Source organism: Manis javanica, chromosome 6, assembly GCF_040802235.1.
Source record: "Manis javanica isolate MJ-LG chromosome 6, MJ_LKY, whole genome shotgun sequence".
Lineage (NCBI taxonomy): Eukaryota > Metazoa > Chordata > Mammalia > Pholidota > Manidae > Manis > Manis javanica.
The window spans coordinates 68,540,862-68,556,694 of NC_133161.1; the positions used below are offsets into that span (position 1 = coordinate 68,540,862).

The 15,833-nt window shown below is 37.0% G+C and overlaps 1 protein-coding gene across 16 annotated transcripts in view; it reads right to left on the reverse strand.

Annotated features, from left to right (window-relative positions):
* The window catches only part of PPP1R9A (protein phosphatase 1 regulatory subunit 9A), a 311,401-nt gene that overhangs the window by 19,106 nt on the left and 276,462 nt on the right, over positions 1–15,833 (reverse strand). For 12 of the 16 annotated variants that reach the window (XM_073238811.1, XM_073238810.1, XM_073238815.1 and 9 more), the window contains 2 exons: positions 12,693–12,850; positions 11,869–12,115 (listed from right to left, as the gene is read on the reverse strand). In XM_073238811.1, coding sequence (XP_073094912.1) covers positions 11,869–12,115; positions 12,693–12,850 — 405 coding nt within the window. The remainder of the gene's footprint in view (positions 1–11,868; positions 12,116–12,692; positions 12,851–15,833) is intronic. The other 4 variants (XM_073238817.1, XM_073238816.1, XM_037019835.2 and 1 more) reach the window with 1 other exon arrangement.

The window sequence follows — 15,833 nt, forward strand, 5'->3', positions numbered from 1 at the left end:
GGGGAGTCTGGGAGATTTAGGGAGAGAGTGAGAATCAAAGCTTCCCTTCTGGTCTCTCCCTTGCTCATGGCCTATGGCTAGTGCCTAGACAGAGGAGGGCTGAATGTAGGGAGGACTTCTCAAGCAGGAGCTCAGCTGTAAAACAGTGGTATCTTTGAAAGGTCGCTATTGGAAGTTGTGTTGGAGCACAACTTGTCTGGCTTCCCGTGATGTGAAAGATATCAGAATTTCCTCAGCGTCTAGAGATGTTTGCCTCCTTGAGGTTTGCTGGCACTCTAAAGGGCAGCAGCTGCTGGCAGATGGGGACACTTGATGTGATGCCGAAAACCAGCCAGAGGAGAGGCTTTGCAAATGGAGTTCACAGTCAAATTCAAGAGCTAGATTCCACCAGCTGGGACATACTACATCTTGGGCAGGGTAGATAATCCTAAGGCTCTACCTGGAATGATTTAGCAAAGGATACTGTTTGGTATTGTGTTTCAGCAAATCCAGTTATCTGAGCTGATTAGCAATGGGTGTTTTACATTTGAGGCACATTTGCTTGTGAAACGCATCCTTGCTAATTGCCCCCTGGTGTCTGTCTGTGTATGTCTCTCCCTTTAAAATGAAAAAAAATTCCAGCAACTTTGTGGCACACAGTGGAGACAGAAAAGTCTTCCTGAGAAAGTGTCCAATTAACCTTGCAGGTTGATTTTGCTTATTTTGTTTATTTCAGGAGAAATTGCTATACACACACACAAAATACCAAGTGCACACACAGTTCTCATTTAGGAGTTGATGTTCAGAAGCATAGAATGCTGGCAAACAATCTAAAGATTTTTAGCAATGAGCTTTTCATATTTTTAGTTAATGATGCTCAGATTACAATAATCAATACCTTGAAAAGGTACATAATGAAATACAAGAGTCAGAAATATGTCCATGTCAAAAAAAATCCACTTCCAGCCTTAAATATTTATTACAGATATTTTCATCATTACTCTTTGGATAATTGAATTAAACAGTCACAGATGTGACAAATACACATAAAGAAAATCCACAGACAAGGCACAAATGCCTTTTGAGGTGATTTTGCTAATGGAGTTTAAAAAAAAATATTTCAATTTTCCTAATAGAAGCCAAGGCAAAGAAAATGCTGGACTCTTCCAGATCAATTCTAAAGCAACTCTTAATGGCCGGACTGTGCAAGTTAAAAAAAGAAATTGTCTAATGATTTTCTGAACTAGAGGTAGTGGGAGATGTTTTAATGAGTGGTGAGAGGACCAGATGGGACAATGTACACGGACACACTCTGTAACCTATTAGTGTTGTAGTTATTTGGACATCTTGGGACTAAAAGCCTGATTCTGCCCATCATAGAGCCTGCTGCTAGGCAACCTCACATCATTATCTCATGCATTTGCCAAAGTGTGTGCCAAGGAACACATAAATGAATGCTTTCAAAAGCTGAAGAGGCAAGATTAAGTAATAATGCCTGTCCCCATTTTAAATCAACCAAATACATTTTTAGTGTACATCACAACTTCTAGCCTGCATAAAAATCAACACTGGATTGGTATGATTTCAGTAAAAGAGAAAAAGGTGATATTTTTGCTTGTTTATTTAGTTATATAGCTTTATGTAGAACTTCTGTTAGGCTTTTTGAAATCTCTCCAATGCTACCTTCATGAGCAATTAGAAGTCTAAACCCTCAGACTGAAAGCCTCAGCTTTAATCTTTGGCAGCCTTGTCTTCTTTTTCAAAAGTAATAAATGATCTCTTGATAATTAAATGCTAAGGCCTTTTCTTGGATGGGATTCTCCTTAATCTCACTACAGTAAGACTCTTGACTATCTCTTTCTTTATCATCAGGACTCCCAAATCTACTTCCCAGCCCTGGCTTCTCTCCTGAGCTCATGACATCCTTTATTTAAAAAATGAGTTAATCATCTCCTCCCATAATATTTTTGAGGCTAGAAACCCTGTGATCAGTTTTGACCTCCTCACTTTCTTCTCCCTGTATTTAGTTATTTCACATTTCAAGAGTTCTTATGTAATTCTTTCCTACCATTGTCCATTGCTCCTCTTCAGAAGCTACCACCACAGTCTCCTAACTCATCTTTCCCAAACCTGGTATCTTTTCCTTTTCAGTCCTCTTCTCAAGCGTCTTGTGGTTTTCTAGTAGTATGGTAAGGTATCTAAGGTATTTAGATTCTAGAGCTACAGACTTACCTACCTGCTCAGTTTCCCATGCATAACTAACTAACCTAAACAAACTGCTTCAGGCAGGCTGGAACAGCCCCATTCCTTTCAATTTATCTCATGTGTGCTTGTCTCTCTTACAGTCATCCCCCTGCCTGAATGTGCCTTCCTTACCTATCCTTACTTTCCCCCAAGTCTTTCAATGGTTACTCTAATTTTACATCCTTTGCCAAGTCTTATTTACCAATCTCAGCTAGATATAACCTTGTCTTCCTTTGAGCAGTGATAAATTTACTATTTCTGTACACAGACATATATAAAGGTGTAATGCAAAGGCTTTGAAAAACCAGGTTCTACTTTCCAGGACATAAATTCAGCAAATATTTTCAAAGGCAAGTTCTGTGTCCGACAACGAGCATGAACACAAGCAGCCACAGATAAAATAGCCACAAAGAAACTTAGAATAATTATCTCTAGAAGTCATGAGTAGAAAACTGATAGTGCTCAAGTTCCTTTTCTTCACCTTGTCTGAACAAACACCCATTGCTATGTAACTGTATTTACTGCAACTGTATTGCAAAACTTTATTATTAGGCTGTCAAAGACTAGGCATGAGGCAAGTATTGTCATGGCTTGTACTGCCATGTGACTTGTTTTATAAGCCTCCAGAAATACCCTTTTACTTCCTGTGATTTTAACTGAAATGAGGTTAGATGTTTATTATTTAGCCAGTTTTAATGGGACTTCTTCTATTCTACTTTCCACTGAGGTCCCTCAAATAGCACAACAAAATGAGGACTTGGCAATGCGGCTTAGAATGTGATTTACAAAATAATCAGCTTCACTCAGGTTGTCAATAACACCAGAGTGTTAGCTTTAAGACTGCAATCACATGCAGCTGTAACTTAATCATTACCTTTGTGGCACTTGATATTACTTTTATAAAGTCTAGCTAAACAGCAACCAGAGACGAAGGCATTTTCAGTGTTTACACAGCAGTGCTGAGTGGAGGGAAACGGACCTCTCAACCAGGGGTCAGCAAGCTTTTTCTGTAAAGGGCCAGACAGTAAATACTTTAGGTTTATGGGCTATACCATCTCTGTAAAGCTACTCAACTTTGCTATTGAGGCATGAAACTAGATAGTATATCATTTAATGAGTGTGGCTGTATTCCAGGAAGACTTTATAAAAACAGGTAGGGGACAGATTTGGTATGATTACATGCATTGTTCATCTACAGAGACATTAATTTATCCAATTCATTAAGCACCACCTATATGCTGTACTCTTTGCTGGGGATCAAGAATACAAGATGAATAAGATGAATTGAGAAAAAAAATGGCTCCCACTTGACAACTAGATCACTTATTGTTATCACAAAGTAACAGAAGCAGAAGTAACAGTGTGAAAATATCTGTGGCATCAGAGAGAAGAGAATTTCACTTGGCTTGGGAATGGGAAGGGTGTACTAAGGGTCCACTATGGGCAGTGAGATTTAAATTTAACTTTGTCGAAGGACATGGTTTCCCTGGAGTGGAATGTTAGGCAAGAATGTAAACATGAAGTCTCACTAAACCCCATTCCAGTTCCTTTACTGATGAGCCAAGGAGTTTTAAGAACCACACATAAAACACACACAGCAGGAAATCAGGTTAATATCTAACCTCCGTTAGTTCAGATATGAATAGATAAGTCTCATATTGTAAGGAGCTTGAGGATTTGACAGATTGCTATTCTCCAAACTGGATCTGGAGGATAACAAATCTGGATGCCTTTGTTCATCTGTCCAGTATCAGCCCCCCAGCATGTCACAACAATGGAAGGTGGAACTTTCTCCTCATTTTAATGACACTATGGCCCATTTCTTGGAAACCGGGTAGGGAGAGTCCTTGAGGGGCATGGCAGTGCTGTAGCAACAGTGGTGCTGCCCACTGGTCAGCTTGGTATGACACGCACACTCTGTGCCGTCCAGGTCACTTACTCCAATTTCATGCTCACTGAGCAACTTTCTGATTATGAACTCAGCCGCCAGGGGAGACAGAACAGAACAAGAATGATGTTGGTTATTTTGTCAGCTGTATCTACCAAAGTAAATCAGAAAAGTGGTATTCTGGTTTAGAAATCAGTGTTTTCTAAGTCGGGGCAGCAAGAATCAGTCACTTGGAACTGGATTAAATCTGGGCATATTAATGAGTTTCCGGACTTCGAAAACTGAGGACTGGGACCCTTGACTCTCAGGGCGCTGACTGCTGGCAGGTACTGCTGGGGTCAGCTGGCTGACAGGTCTCCTTGACATCTTCTGAAAGGAGCAGCCGAGTCTGAAAGTGGAAAGCAAGAAAGTATAGGTCTTCCCTGTTGTTGATGGTGGTGGTTGTGAGGTGTCAGAGAGACAAGATCTGTCACAAAATGAACAAATGAACAACAAAAATGAGAGAAAGAGGGAGGGAGGGAGGGAGGGAGGAAGGAGGTAGACAGACTCATCTGCAAACTCCTGACAGAAAAGATGAACTGTTGTTAATCACTGTATACTTAGCCTTTAGCACAATGCCTGACATAGAGGGGATGCTCAATAATTATCTGTTAAATGAACACATTAATGAATGGATTGATGTCAAGGAACACGGAAGGCACAGAAAATTCTTCAAGACAGGAAAATTGTATTGAGAGAAGGAAAGAATGAGAGGCACTGTTTTCATCTGGTCATGGTTAGTACCTGACAGTGGTTATCACAAGTGACTGACTATTCATAAAAGCTCCATAACCTGCTTCTGCCCTGTTATCCAGAAGCATGATCAGCCCTGGGAAACAAAAAATGGGAAAGCCCAAGTACTTGTCTCTCAAGAAGATGCCACCCACCTCTCATTCTTGGTCCTGCTTGTTACCACTGGGAGCTGAGTCCCAGAGAAGACACAGCAGCAAACAAGGGAAGCAGGGGTGCGGGCAGGGATGGAGGCTCACCGTTGGCGGCTCTGTGACCTCTAGTGGATGCAGAAGACAGTCCACATGAATACACTACTTCTCTAGTCTGACAGGAGACATTTGCCAACTTCAAAGAGTCACAAACCAATTAGAAGTAAATGGCAGAGAGAAATAATCTAGACAAGATTTAGCCACTTAAAAAAATCTTTGGGTCAGATTTCATGTGTGAGTGATCCACCCCAATGACAATGTGCTTTCTCCCACATAGATGGTTTGGTCTGATAAACTCAGGCAGTGGACTACAAAGAATTAACCTACAGCCCCAAAATACTTGCTTCTGCCGTTTTGCCTTCTTAAGGGCCAATTAGGGTCCATGCATATTTTTCTGAAGAGATGACAGAGGGCTTGCCATAAGTGTATTTCTATAAAAGTGCTATTGTAATCCATAATTTGGGTTAATGAGAATGTTTGAAGCCTTTAATTCTTTTGAAAGTAGGCAGAGTCACCGTGTAAGGCCTTTACCAACTTGACAACCACTTCTGATGAATTAGCAGGCTTGACATTTTCTTTTGCTTCTACTGGTACTTTTTACTCCCTAAGTACTTAATTTTTACCTCAAAACTTCTAGAAGAGCTGTGCTTAGGAACAGTCTGTGGAAGATAATTCCAGCAATTGATAGGTACAGGAAAGGAACCAAGGAGAAACATCATGAAGAAAGCGGTGGTGTTTACAAAGAGCTATAACACAGACTGAGCCCCCCCAATCAAAGGCATTTCTGTGTTCACAATGTGTCTGTGGAAAGATTACAGTTTTTGATTTGTGGAAGAGCTTAGTGAGTATGGAATTCTCAAAAATGCAGTGATGTACAATCACACCCACGATGTACACCTGTATTGCACACCACTGCTGGGACTGGTTGTAGAATTCTTTAAGTTCTGGTGATCTGATGGGTATCTAATCTAAATGATCATTTATAAAGTCATCAGTGAGGTTGATCATCTTTTCCTATCTTGTAAGAAATGCGAATTTTCTCTTCAATGAATTGAAAGTTTATTTCCTTAGCATATTTTTCACGTTTAAAATATTCTTTGAATTTACTTGTATAAGTAGAGATAGTTTATCAATTAGCTTTGTATATAGGGTCCTTTAATATGCTTATTGACTCCTGAAACGAAGTATATTTATAAAATAGCTGTAGAGTATAAGGGAAAAGCAATAAAACAAATACCCATTTCATTTATCACCCCTACCCCCCAGTGCAGTTAATACTTTCGAAGTCTCCAGTAAATATCTTCCCATTTCAATTCCCTGACACTCCCCCCGGGGAAATAATTGACTTTGTCATTCCATTTATAACCTCAACTTTTGTTTGTATCTCTAAATAATCTGCTATTTTTTTAACACTATACAATGAATCCTATGCACTGTTTTGCAGTTTGCTTTATCCTCTCAATGTCTTATTCTGGAGATTGTTGTTTCACTTGATGTGATGAGATTCACCCGTTGTTATGTTTCAGTATGATTTTCTCTGCTACACAGATGTATTCTTTGCATATGTTACAATTTACTTATCTCTTTTACCAGTGATTATTCCAGCAATTACCACTTTTTGTCTTTTCTCAGGTTTTGCTATTATACAACAGGGCTGCTATGAATGCTCTTGTACATGACTCTTAGTAGACAAGTATAAGATACACAAGCAGATGAAGATTTGCTGGGGCACAAGGTATACACATTTTCAACTTTATCAGGTAATGCCAAATGGTCCTCAAACAGCTTGGACCAAATTACACTTCCACAGAAGATGATTCAATTTCTGGTTGTTTCATGTATTTGCCAGGATTTGGCAACATGAAACTTAAATTATTTTGGCAATTTGGTAGGTATAATGTGGTAACTCATCTGGTTTATTTCACATTTTACTGATTAGTAATGATGTTGAATGACTTTTCATAAATATTTTGGCCTATTGATTTTCATTTTCTGTGAAGTGCCTCTTCAGAACATTACATGTTTTCCTTCTGTACTATTTGTCTTTTCTTAGAGATTAAAAGGAGTTAATAAAATCCAGATACTAATCCTTTGTTAGTTACATGGCCAGTAAATATCTTCTCCAATTTTTGTGGGATTCTTTGTTGTGTCTTTAAGAAACAGAAGTTTCTGATTTTAGTATCTTTTGACATTATTAATCTTTCCTTTATGGTTTCTTTTTTGTGTCTTGCTTGAAATCCTTTCCTACCCTGAAGTCACAAAAATATTTTATATAGTTTTAAAAAAGTTTTAGGCTTTGTATTTTCCAGTTAAGTCTTAAATACACTTTGAATGGATTTTTTCTTTTTTTGCAAGGTATGAAACTGAAGGGAATGTTGAATGTAATTTTAAAAAATGTGGATAACTCCCATGCTCATGGATAGGAAGAAATAATATTGTCAAAATGGCAATCATGCCTAAAGCAATCTATAATTCAATGAAACCCCTATCAAAATACCTACAGCATTCTTCAATGAACTAGAATAAAGAATTCTCAAGTCATGTGGAACCACAAAAGACCTCAAATAGCCAAAGTAATCCTGAGAAGGAAGAATAAAGTGGGGGGGGATCTCACTCCCCAACTTCAAGCTCTACTACAAAGCCACAGTAATCAAGACAATTTGGTACTGGCACAAGAACAGACCCAGAGATCAATGGAACAGAATACAGAGCCCAGATATAAACCTACACACATATGGTCAATTAATATATGATAAAGGAGACATGGATATACAATGGGGAAATAACAGTCTCTTCAACAACTGGTGTTGGCAAAACTGGGCAGCTACATGTAAGAAAATGAAACTGGATTACTGTCCAAATCCATACACAAAAGTAAACCCAAAATGGATCAAAGACCTGAATGTAAGTCATGAAACCATAAAACTCATAAAAGAAAACATTGGCAAAAATCTCTTGAATCTAAATACGAGCAACTTTTTCCTGAACACATCTCCTTGGGCAAGGGAAACAAAAGCAAAAATTAGCAAATGGGACTATAACAAACTAAAAAGCTTCTGTACAGCAAAACATACCATCAAAAAGATATCCTACAGTATGGGAGAATATAGTCATACATGACATACCTGATAAGGGGTTAACATCCAAAATATATATGCCTCAAGACTCAAAAAGCAAATAACTTGATTAAAAAATGGATGGAGGATCTGAACAGACACTTTTCCAAAGAAGAAATTCAGATGGCCAACAGGCACATGATAAGATGCTCCACATCGCTAATTATCAGGGAAATGCAAATTAAAACCACAATGAGCTATTATCTCACACTAATTAGGATGGTCAACATAGAAAAGACAAGGAACAACAATGCTGATGAGGATGCAGAGAAAGGGGAACACTCGTACACTGCTGGGGGGAATGTAAATTAGTTGAACCATTGTGGAAAGCCATATGGAGGTTCCTCAAAAAACTAAAGATAGAAATACAATTTGACAGGAATCCCACTCCTAGGAATTTACCCAAAGAAAACAAGATCCCTGATGGAAAAGGACATATGCACCCCTGTGTTCATCATAGCACTATTTACAATAGCCAAGAAATGGAAGCAACTTAAGTGTCCATCAGTAGATGAATGGATAAAGAAGATGTGATACATATACACAATGGAATATTATTTAGCCATATGGAGAAAACAAATCCTACCATTTGCAACAACATGGATGCAGCTAGATGGTGTTATGCTTGGTGAAATAAGCCGGGTGGAGAAGGCAAGTACCAAATGATTTCACTCATTTGTGGAGCATAACAACAAAGCAAACCTGGAGGAACAAAACAGCAGCGGACTCTCAGACTCCAAGAAGGGGCTAATGGTTGCCAAAGGCAAGGGGTTGCGGGGGGTGGCAGAAAGGAATTAAGGGGCATTATGATTAGAATACACATAATGTACGTGGGTCACAGGGAAAGCAGTATAGCACAGGGAAGACAAGTAGTGACTCTAGCATCTTAACTGCAATGGGGTGTGTTGGGGGGACTTGATAATCAGTGTTGTTCATGTGAAATCATAAGACTGTATATCAACGATACCTTAATTAAAATATGGATAACCAATTTTCCCATAACAATTTATTTAAAACTCTGTTCTTTCTTATCATAAAATAAGTTCATATAAATGAAATACATGTGTGTATGTATGTATAAAATTGTTTCTATGTTCTTTATTCTGTTCCTTGATTAATTTGTATACCTCTTACAAATAAAATACAGAATTAATTCTGTGGCTTTTTAATAATTCCAGGTATCAGGTAAGCCAGTATCCTAACCTCATTCTTCTTCAAGGGTCTTAGATATGTTTGACTTACTTCCTTTCTTATAAATTTTAGAATCAACATATTACCAACTTCCTCAAAATGTTGTTGTACTGAATCTCCAGATCAGTAAAGACAGAAATGACATTCCTTTCTGCCACCAATTAAAAAAAAAAAGAATTTTACAGTCACAAACACATATTCACCACCTAGATCCTACAATTTCTATTTTACTACATTTACTTTATCATATAGCTATCCCTATATTCATCCATTATCCCATTCACTTTTAAATGCATTTAAAAGTTACAGACATTTCATCTGTACACACATCAAAGTACTAATTTTTATATATTAATTTTATATCTGGCCTCTTAATCTTCTAGATTACCATTCATTCAATACTCAAATAAAGATACTTTTGTCTTTTCTGTTCCAAATTTTTACTGATTATTTAATATTCTTACCTTTCTGCAATTAGAAAATTCTCAAAAACAGACTTAAAAATAGTGATGATAGTTAGCATTCATGTCTTAATCCTAATTTTTCTGCAAATGGTTCAGGATTCACCATTTAGTGGTTGATCTCTGGTAAATACTCATATTTAGAAAAATTTTTTCTAATCCCATTTTTACCTAAGTTTTTATTGGAAATATCAGAAGAATTATATCAAATGTCTTTCAACCTCTATTAACAACACTTTACCTTTTGTTTGTTGATATGATGACTTATATTGTTAGATTTCTAATACTGAACCATTCTTACATTTCCAGAATCAGCACTACCTAATTATGGAATATAGTTAATTTGCACTCTTGGGGTCAATTTACTAGCACTCTGTTTTAAATGCATCTACATGCATTATGTTTTCTTTTTCCATTTGATCTTTACTAGTTTTTAAAAGTCTACCTAAATAAAATGAGGAACACCCTGCCTGGAACATTTAGCATAAGATAGAAACTATCTTTTTATAGGTTAGGCACAATTCAGTCATAAAGCTACCTGGGTCTGGTGCCTTTCTAAATGGAAGCTATAAAAGCACATTTCATATTTCTGTGATTATTGTTTTATCCAGATTTTCTTCTTCTTAGGCCAATTTGAGTACTTTATATTCTGGTAGGAAATTCTCCACTTCCTCTAGATTTTCAAATCTACTGCCAAAGAGTTTGCATACTATCTTTAAAAAATACATACTTTAATCTCTGTATCTCCTTATTTCTAATGCTCTGGTGTTCATTTGTTTATTTAATTCTCTATTGTTTTCTTAATCCATCCTTCTAAGGGACTATTTACCTTAACCTGGAATAATTTAAATACTTTTATTATATATATTTTTTTGGGTTGGGAGGAGTGAGAAACAGCTTTTTCATTTCAATAAAAATTAAACTCAGCTTATATCCTTTATCTTCTCCTTTCTATTTTCTATTATATGGTTGCTTTGCCCCTATTATTTCAAATATTTATTTACTTTCAGTTTTTATTTTTAATAATAAAAGCATTTAAAGCTATACATTTCCCTCTGAGTACAATATACTCTGTTTACCAAGTAATTTCTGGAAATTTATTCTACAGAAATAAAAGTATCAGCATACAAGACAATGAAGCACAAGGATACTCATCGTATCTTTCTTTCCACAGTGTTTGCAAACAAGCAAAGCAACAACCGCTCCCCCTCCCCAGGGTACAGACTAAATGTTCAGCAATACTATAATGGTTGCTGCATATCTATCTATCTATCTATCTATCTATCTATCTATCTATCTATCTATCTATCTATCTATCTATATATATATAGATAGATAGATATAGTTCAGATGTGAAAGACAATATAACCAAATCTATGTAGTTACTTTAAAGGAATACATCAAATGTGGTAAGAAGAGAATCAACCTATTCTTTACACAACTCTGCATCATTTGACTTAAGAATTTATTACTTCTATAAATTAAAACAAAAATAAAAAGACAAAAGTATACTGACACTGTTATGAAATTCTGGTGTTAATTTTAGGAGCTTATTTGAAAATTTAATTGACTAATCTCCTTGCATTATCTTTTTCATAGCTTTTCTAGCACATTCTTTGTAATGTAAGTCATTACTGTGAAAATTTCTCCTAAATATTTATTTTTGTATACAACTATGTTAATGTTTTTGAAACTATGGACTGCTACTTTACAAAATCTCTAGAAGGCCCCTGGAAGAATTTCCCTTAACGGTAAACTTGTGGAGAACCAAAGAAGTAAAAATACTAACCTGGGAGGAATAAATAAATAGACAAATAAAAAAGGAGAGGGGTGTTCTCTTTTCCCATAACCAATTTTCAAAGAAAGAGACAATATACTGATTAGCTATAAGTAGATGAAGGACTTATGACTAAGAGAAAAAAAAGCCATTTTTATATTGCACAAATCTAGGTATCAGTAAAGTTAGACAAAACAAAAGCAAAAACAACAACAACAAAAATTAACAGTACCTTTCTCTTGTAATATTTTCTTGGTGGTGGCTTGATGGTGGCAAAGAGATTCTTCTGTATCGTGATCAGATTTTGAAGGAGAGGAAAGGGAAGTGTCTCCCCAAACAGAGGAGGAAGGCTCCCTTCCCGGATGCAGTGGTCCTTCTGGAAATTCAGCCATGTGGTCGGATGAGAAGGGTAAACTGCCAGCCACTGGGGTGAGGCATGGAGCACCAGAATCTGATTCTGGAGAAGAAGTTCTCAAACCCTTGGGCAGAAGTGATTTGGTAAAATATGCATATGCTTACAGAAACCCTTTAAAGACTGTTGGTGTAAGAGATCATAAAGTTGGTTATGCCTCCAAACATCAGTTCCTTATAATACTTACTTTGAAATTAGACCAACTTTTCTTTTTTTTTTCTAGTAAATCCTCTTGAAAACCAACTTTTGTTTGTTGGTTTACAGATGCGACTGTGTAGTTCACAACAATTCACCAAATTACCATTGTAGCTAACACAGATACCTGAGACATATAGAAATGATTACTTGTACACTCATTATTTCCCAGCAGGTAACACCAATGACAGAACATCAAAAGCACCATCATGAAATATGACCATATGGATAATGCTCTTGGTTAGTTTGCTGAATGAATACAGAAAAAATATGAATTATGACAATATATTGAGTTGAGTAAGAATTCAGGAGACAAAGAAGTGAAGCATTCCAGCTGTTTCCAGCCAGGGCACAGAATGTGGTTGCAGAAAAATCATTACTTTCAATAAGCTGTAGGAACAAGGACACAGCCCAAGGCTGCAAGTCAGAAAACCGTCGAAAGTGCTCACCTTTCGCTCTAGACTGTCCTCCCCATCTGTTGAACTGACACTATCATAGAGTCTTGTCCTAGAGGGCCTCTGGCGTCTGTTCTTCACGGAGAGCTGGGCTCGAGTTTTCAGTGCTTTTGAATCCAGGCGTTCCGTCTCCGGGACTGCTTCATTCAAGTCTAAGAAAAGAATGTTGCGAAGTAACTGGAGAGAAAACTTTGGGGAGGATTGACAAAGAGACCACAGACACTGATAACATCTCAAGGTTATTGGTAACACTGGGCAAGAAACAGATGACCACCATGCAGCCTATCCGATATCCCACTGGTTACAAAGAAATCATTAAGAATTAGAAGAAATGTACAAAGCCAAAGGGAAGAAACCAACAGTGAAGATGAGTGAGGCAACAACAAAAAATCTAACATCCAAAGAGCATTAACACCTCATCACAGCACAATTACAAAAAGCACTGATTTGTACTTGGTCATTTATGCGTGTGTATGCTGGACTTTGATGAACAAAGATATACAGGAGGAAGTTGTGTCAAAAGTGGGAGATCTTAGAAACCAAGGATAAAAACCTGCAAGTTACAAAAGGTGATCATCAGCATAAATTTTCTACAGCAAAATTTTTTACTAATAGGGTGCAATGACAGTACCATTAGAGTCTTAATATATTTTTTCTACCCTAAACAAACCTTCTGAAAAATCTAGCTTGTTCCTCACTGAACTCTCTAGAAAGACCAGTGAAGAATTTACCTCAACAGCATATTTAAGATAGCTGAGGAAATAAAACAAGCTGTTATCCAAACAAAGAAACAATTAAATGACCGCAAGCACTTAATTTACTACATTATGGAGGGGGGTAGGATAAACATGTCCTTTTATTAACTTTAAGTTTCTGTTCCAAGTTATTTGTGCCTTTGTCTGCCTCATCCCTTTTTTCTAGATAGCTTCTCTCCCCACCAGAAACCATACCGATTTTCCAAAGGAAAATGTTTAAGTCTTTAAATAGAAAGGGTCAAAGAGAAGGAAAAAAAGTGAAGTGGAACACAAAGAAAATGAACTGCTAAAGGCTAAAAGGAGAGTCCAATGTGGTTTTCATTAGTCTGCCTCTCATTATGATCTTTAATCTTGGCGACCAGAGTCTAGGTCAGGACTCAGAAGTTACCATTCTGAAGGGGAAGAGGAAAAGTTCCCCATGCATAATACCTAGGCATTGGCTAAGGAAAAGTCTTCTCTGGCTGGATTTATGTGGCATGTTTCTACTCCTCATATTTGCACATGGAGTCACTCCTTAGAAATAATGTAGCTTGATCATTAATTCTATTTTGTCTTTTCAGAGTGGCAGTCATTAAATGAAGTCATAATGTTTAAGGAATTAATAATTAAAAAGTGCTTCTAGATTTAAATAATTAAAAACAAAGTAAGTAACTGAGTTGCAAAAAATTAGAATGTATTAATAGAGTAAAACAATTTCTTACAGTAGCATTACCCTCAGGAAATTCCCTTTCACAATCTTACTATGAAGGTGTACTCTAAAATTATTATATTATAAAGCCAAAGCAAGGAAGCACTTCAAGTTGTACCTCCCTTGCTTATGAACTAGCACATGCCATATAGTAACAAATAAAATCAAACATTTTATGCAGGGAATACATCCATTGAATGCCAATGTCTACAGAAGGTTCTGACGTTTCATTTCCTATATTTGAAAGAAAAGTGAGTATTCAGAAAAATCAGGCCATTCAGGTATATATAAAGGACAACTAAATATTTTTCAATTAGTAGTCTCTCTTTTTTTTTAACCTGACAATGGAGAAAAAATTTATCTCTTTGATCATTTAATTTCCTTCTTCCAATAAAGTTTAAACTTACAGCTGCCTGAAGAGTTCATTAATTGCAATCATTGGGAAAGAATCACTTTACAAGGTCTTGTTTACATAGTTCAATATATTGTTGTAAAAGCACATTTTACAGCTTATCTATCTCATATTTGGATTCTACATCCTATAGCACAAAGCATTTTGTGTGTTCCTCACAATAGCACCAAGAGAGAGAGTAGCCAAGCATGTCTGTTCCTTTCCTGAAGCTCAGAGAACTTGAGTAACTTGTCTTCCTCTACATAACTAGTTAATAAGCTTCTGTGACTATTCTAGTTTTTGACTCCTGGGGTACTAGTCAGTGTGCTCCAGTTTGGTTAGTGTTGAACAAGTTACCTGAGTAAGGTTTTAATGCCATTAGAGGTCAGTACTTTCAGTTGTAAAATCACGTTTGATGTGATTAGTTAGGGAATTCACTTCTCCAACAGGCTATGTATGAAATGTCACCAATATCCCATATATGTGTTAAGAGAGCATAAAAAAAGGAAAACATGTTGAAAACTATAGAAAAAATTATTCGTTAGATGATTTCTTATTGGTTGGTTTAATAACAGTTTTGGTTACTTGGTGACAAAAAGATCCAAGGAGGAAGCTTATTCTGTTTCGTAAACGTGGCTCCTTTTGCAACAGGATTGGCCCTAGAGGACCCTGCACAGCGCTCAGCACACAGGGCTGCAGCAGTTACTGCCCTGGGTGCTGGGCAGCCACAGTGAGGGAGAATGACTCACTAGCAGGGCTTAGTGTAGAGAATTTATCTGGGACTTCTGGCTCCACTACTATTCAGTAATTCGCCTGGTACTGGTGTTAGATGACCCCAAACTGGCAATCTGGTATATCTGCTTTAATGTCAACTGGCACTGACTAGGTGGAAACCATGATTTACATTCCAACCTGAGAAAAAAAAAATTAAAGCAAAGAACCAGAAAAACTGAATGCAGCTGAGAGCCTGCACTTCAACAACTCTTACACCAGAAGGAAGCTGGGAGGAATGCTGTGGGGAAGTGACTATTAACGATACCACAGGTAACACCCATCTTAGGATTTAGAGGAGATGCATGGAATAGAAGGAAATAGGTCCAGGAATTAGGCTGCTGGGTGATCTGTATAACCACTAGAAGCTATCATTTCCTATCATGTCATATAAGAACCAGAATATTACAACTCTAAATAACCATAGGGATTTTAGCCCAGCCTTCTTTTTCAGATAGGAAAACCAAGGCTCAAAGAATGTTACTAACTAGTCTTCTAACTGTAACACACAGTTAATCTACAGAAGAGAC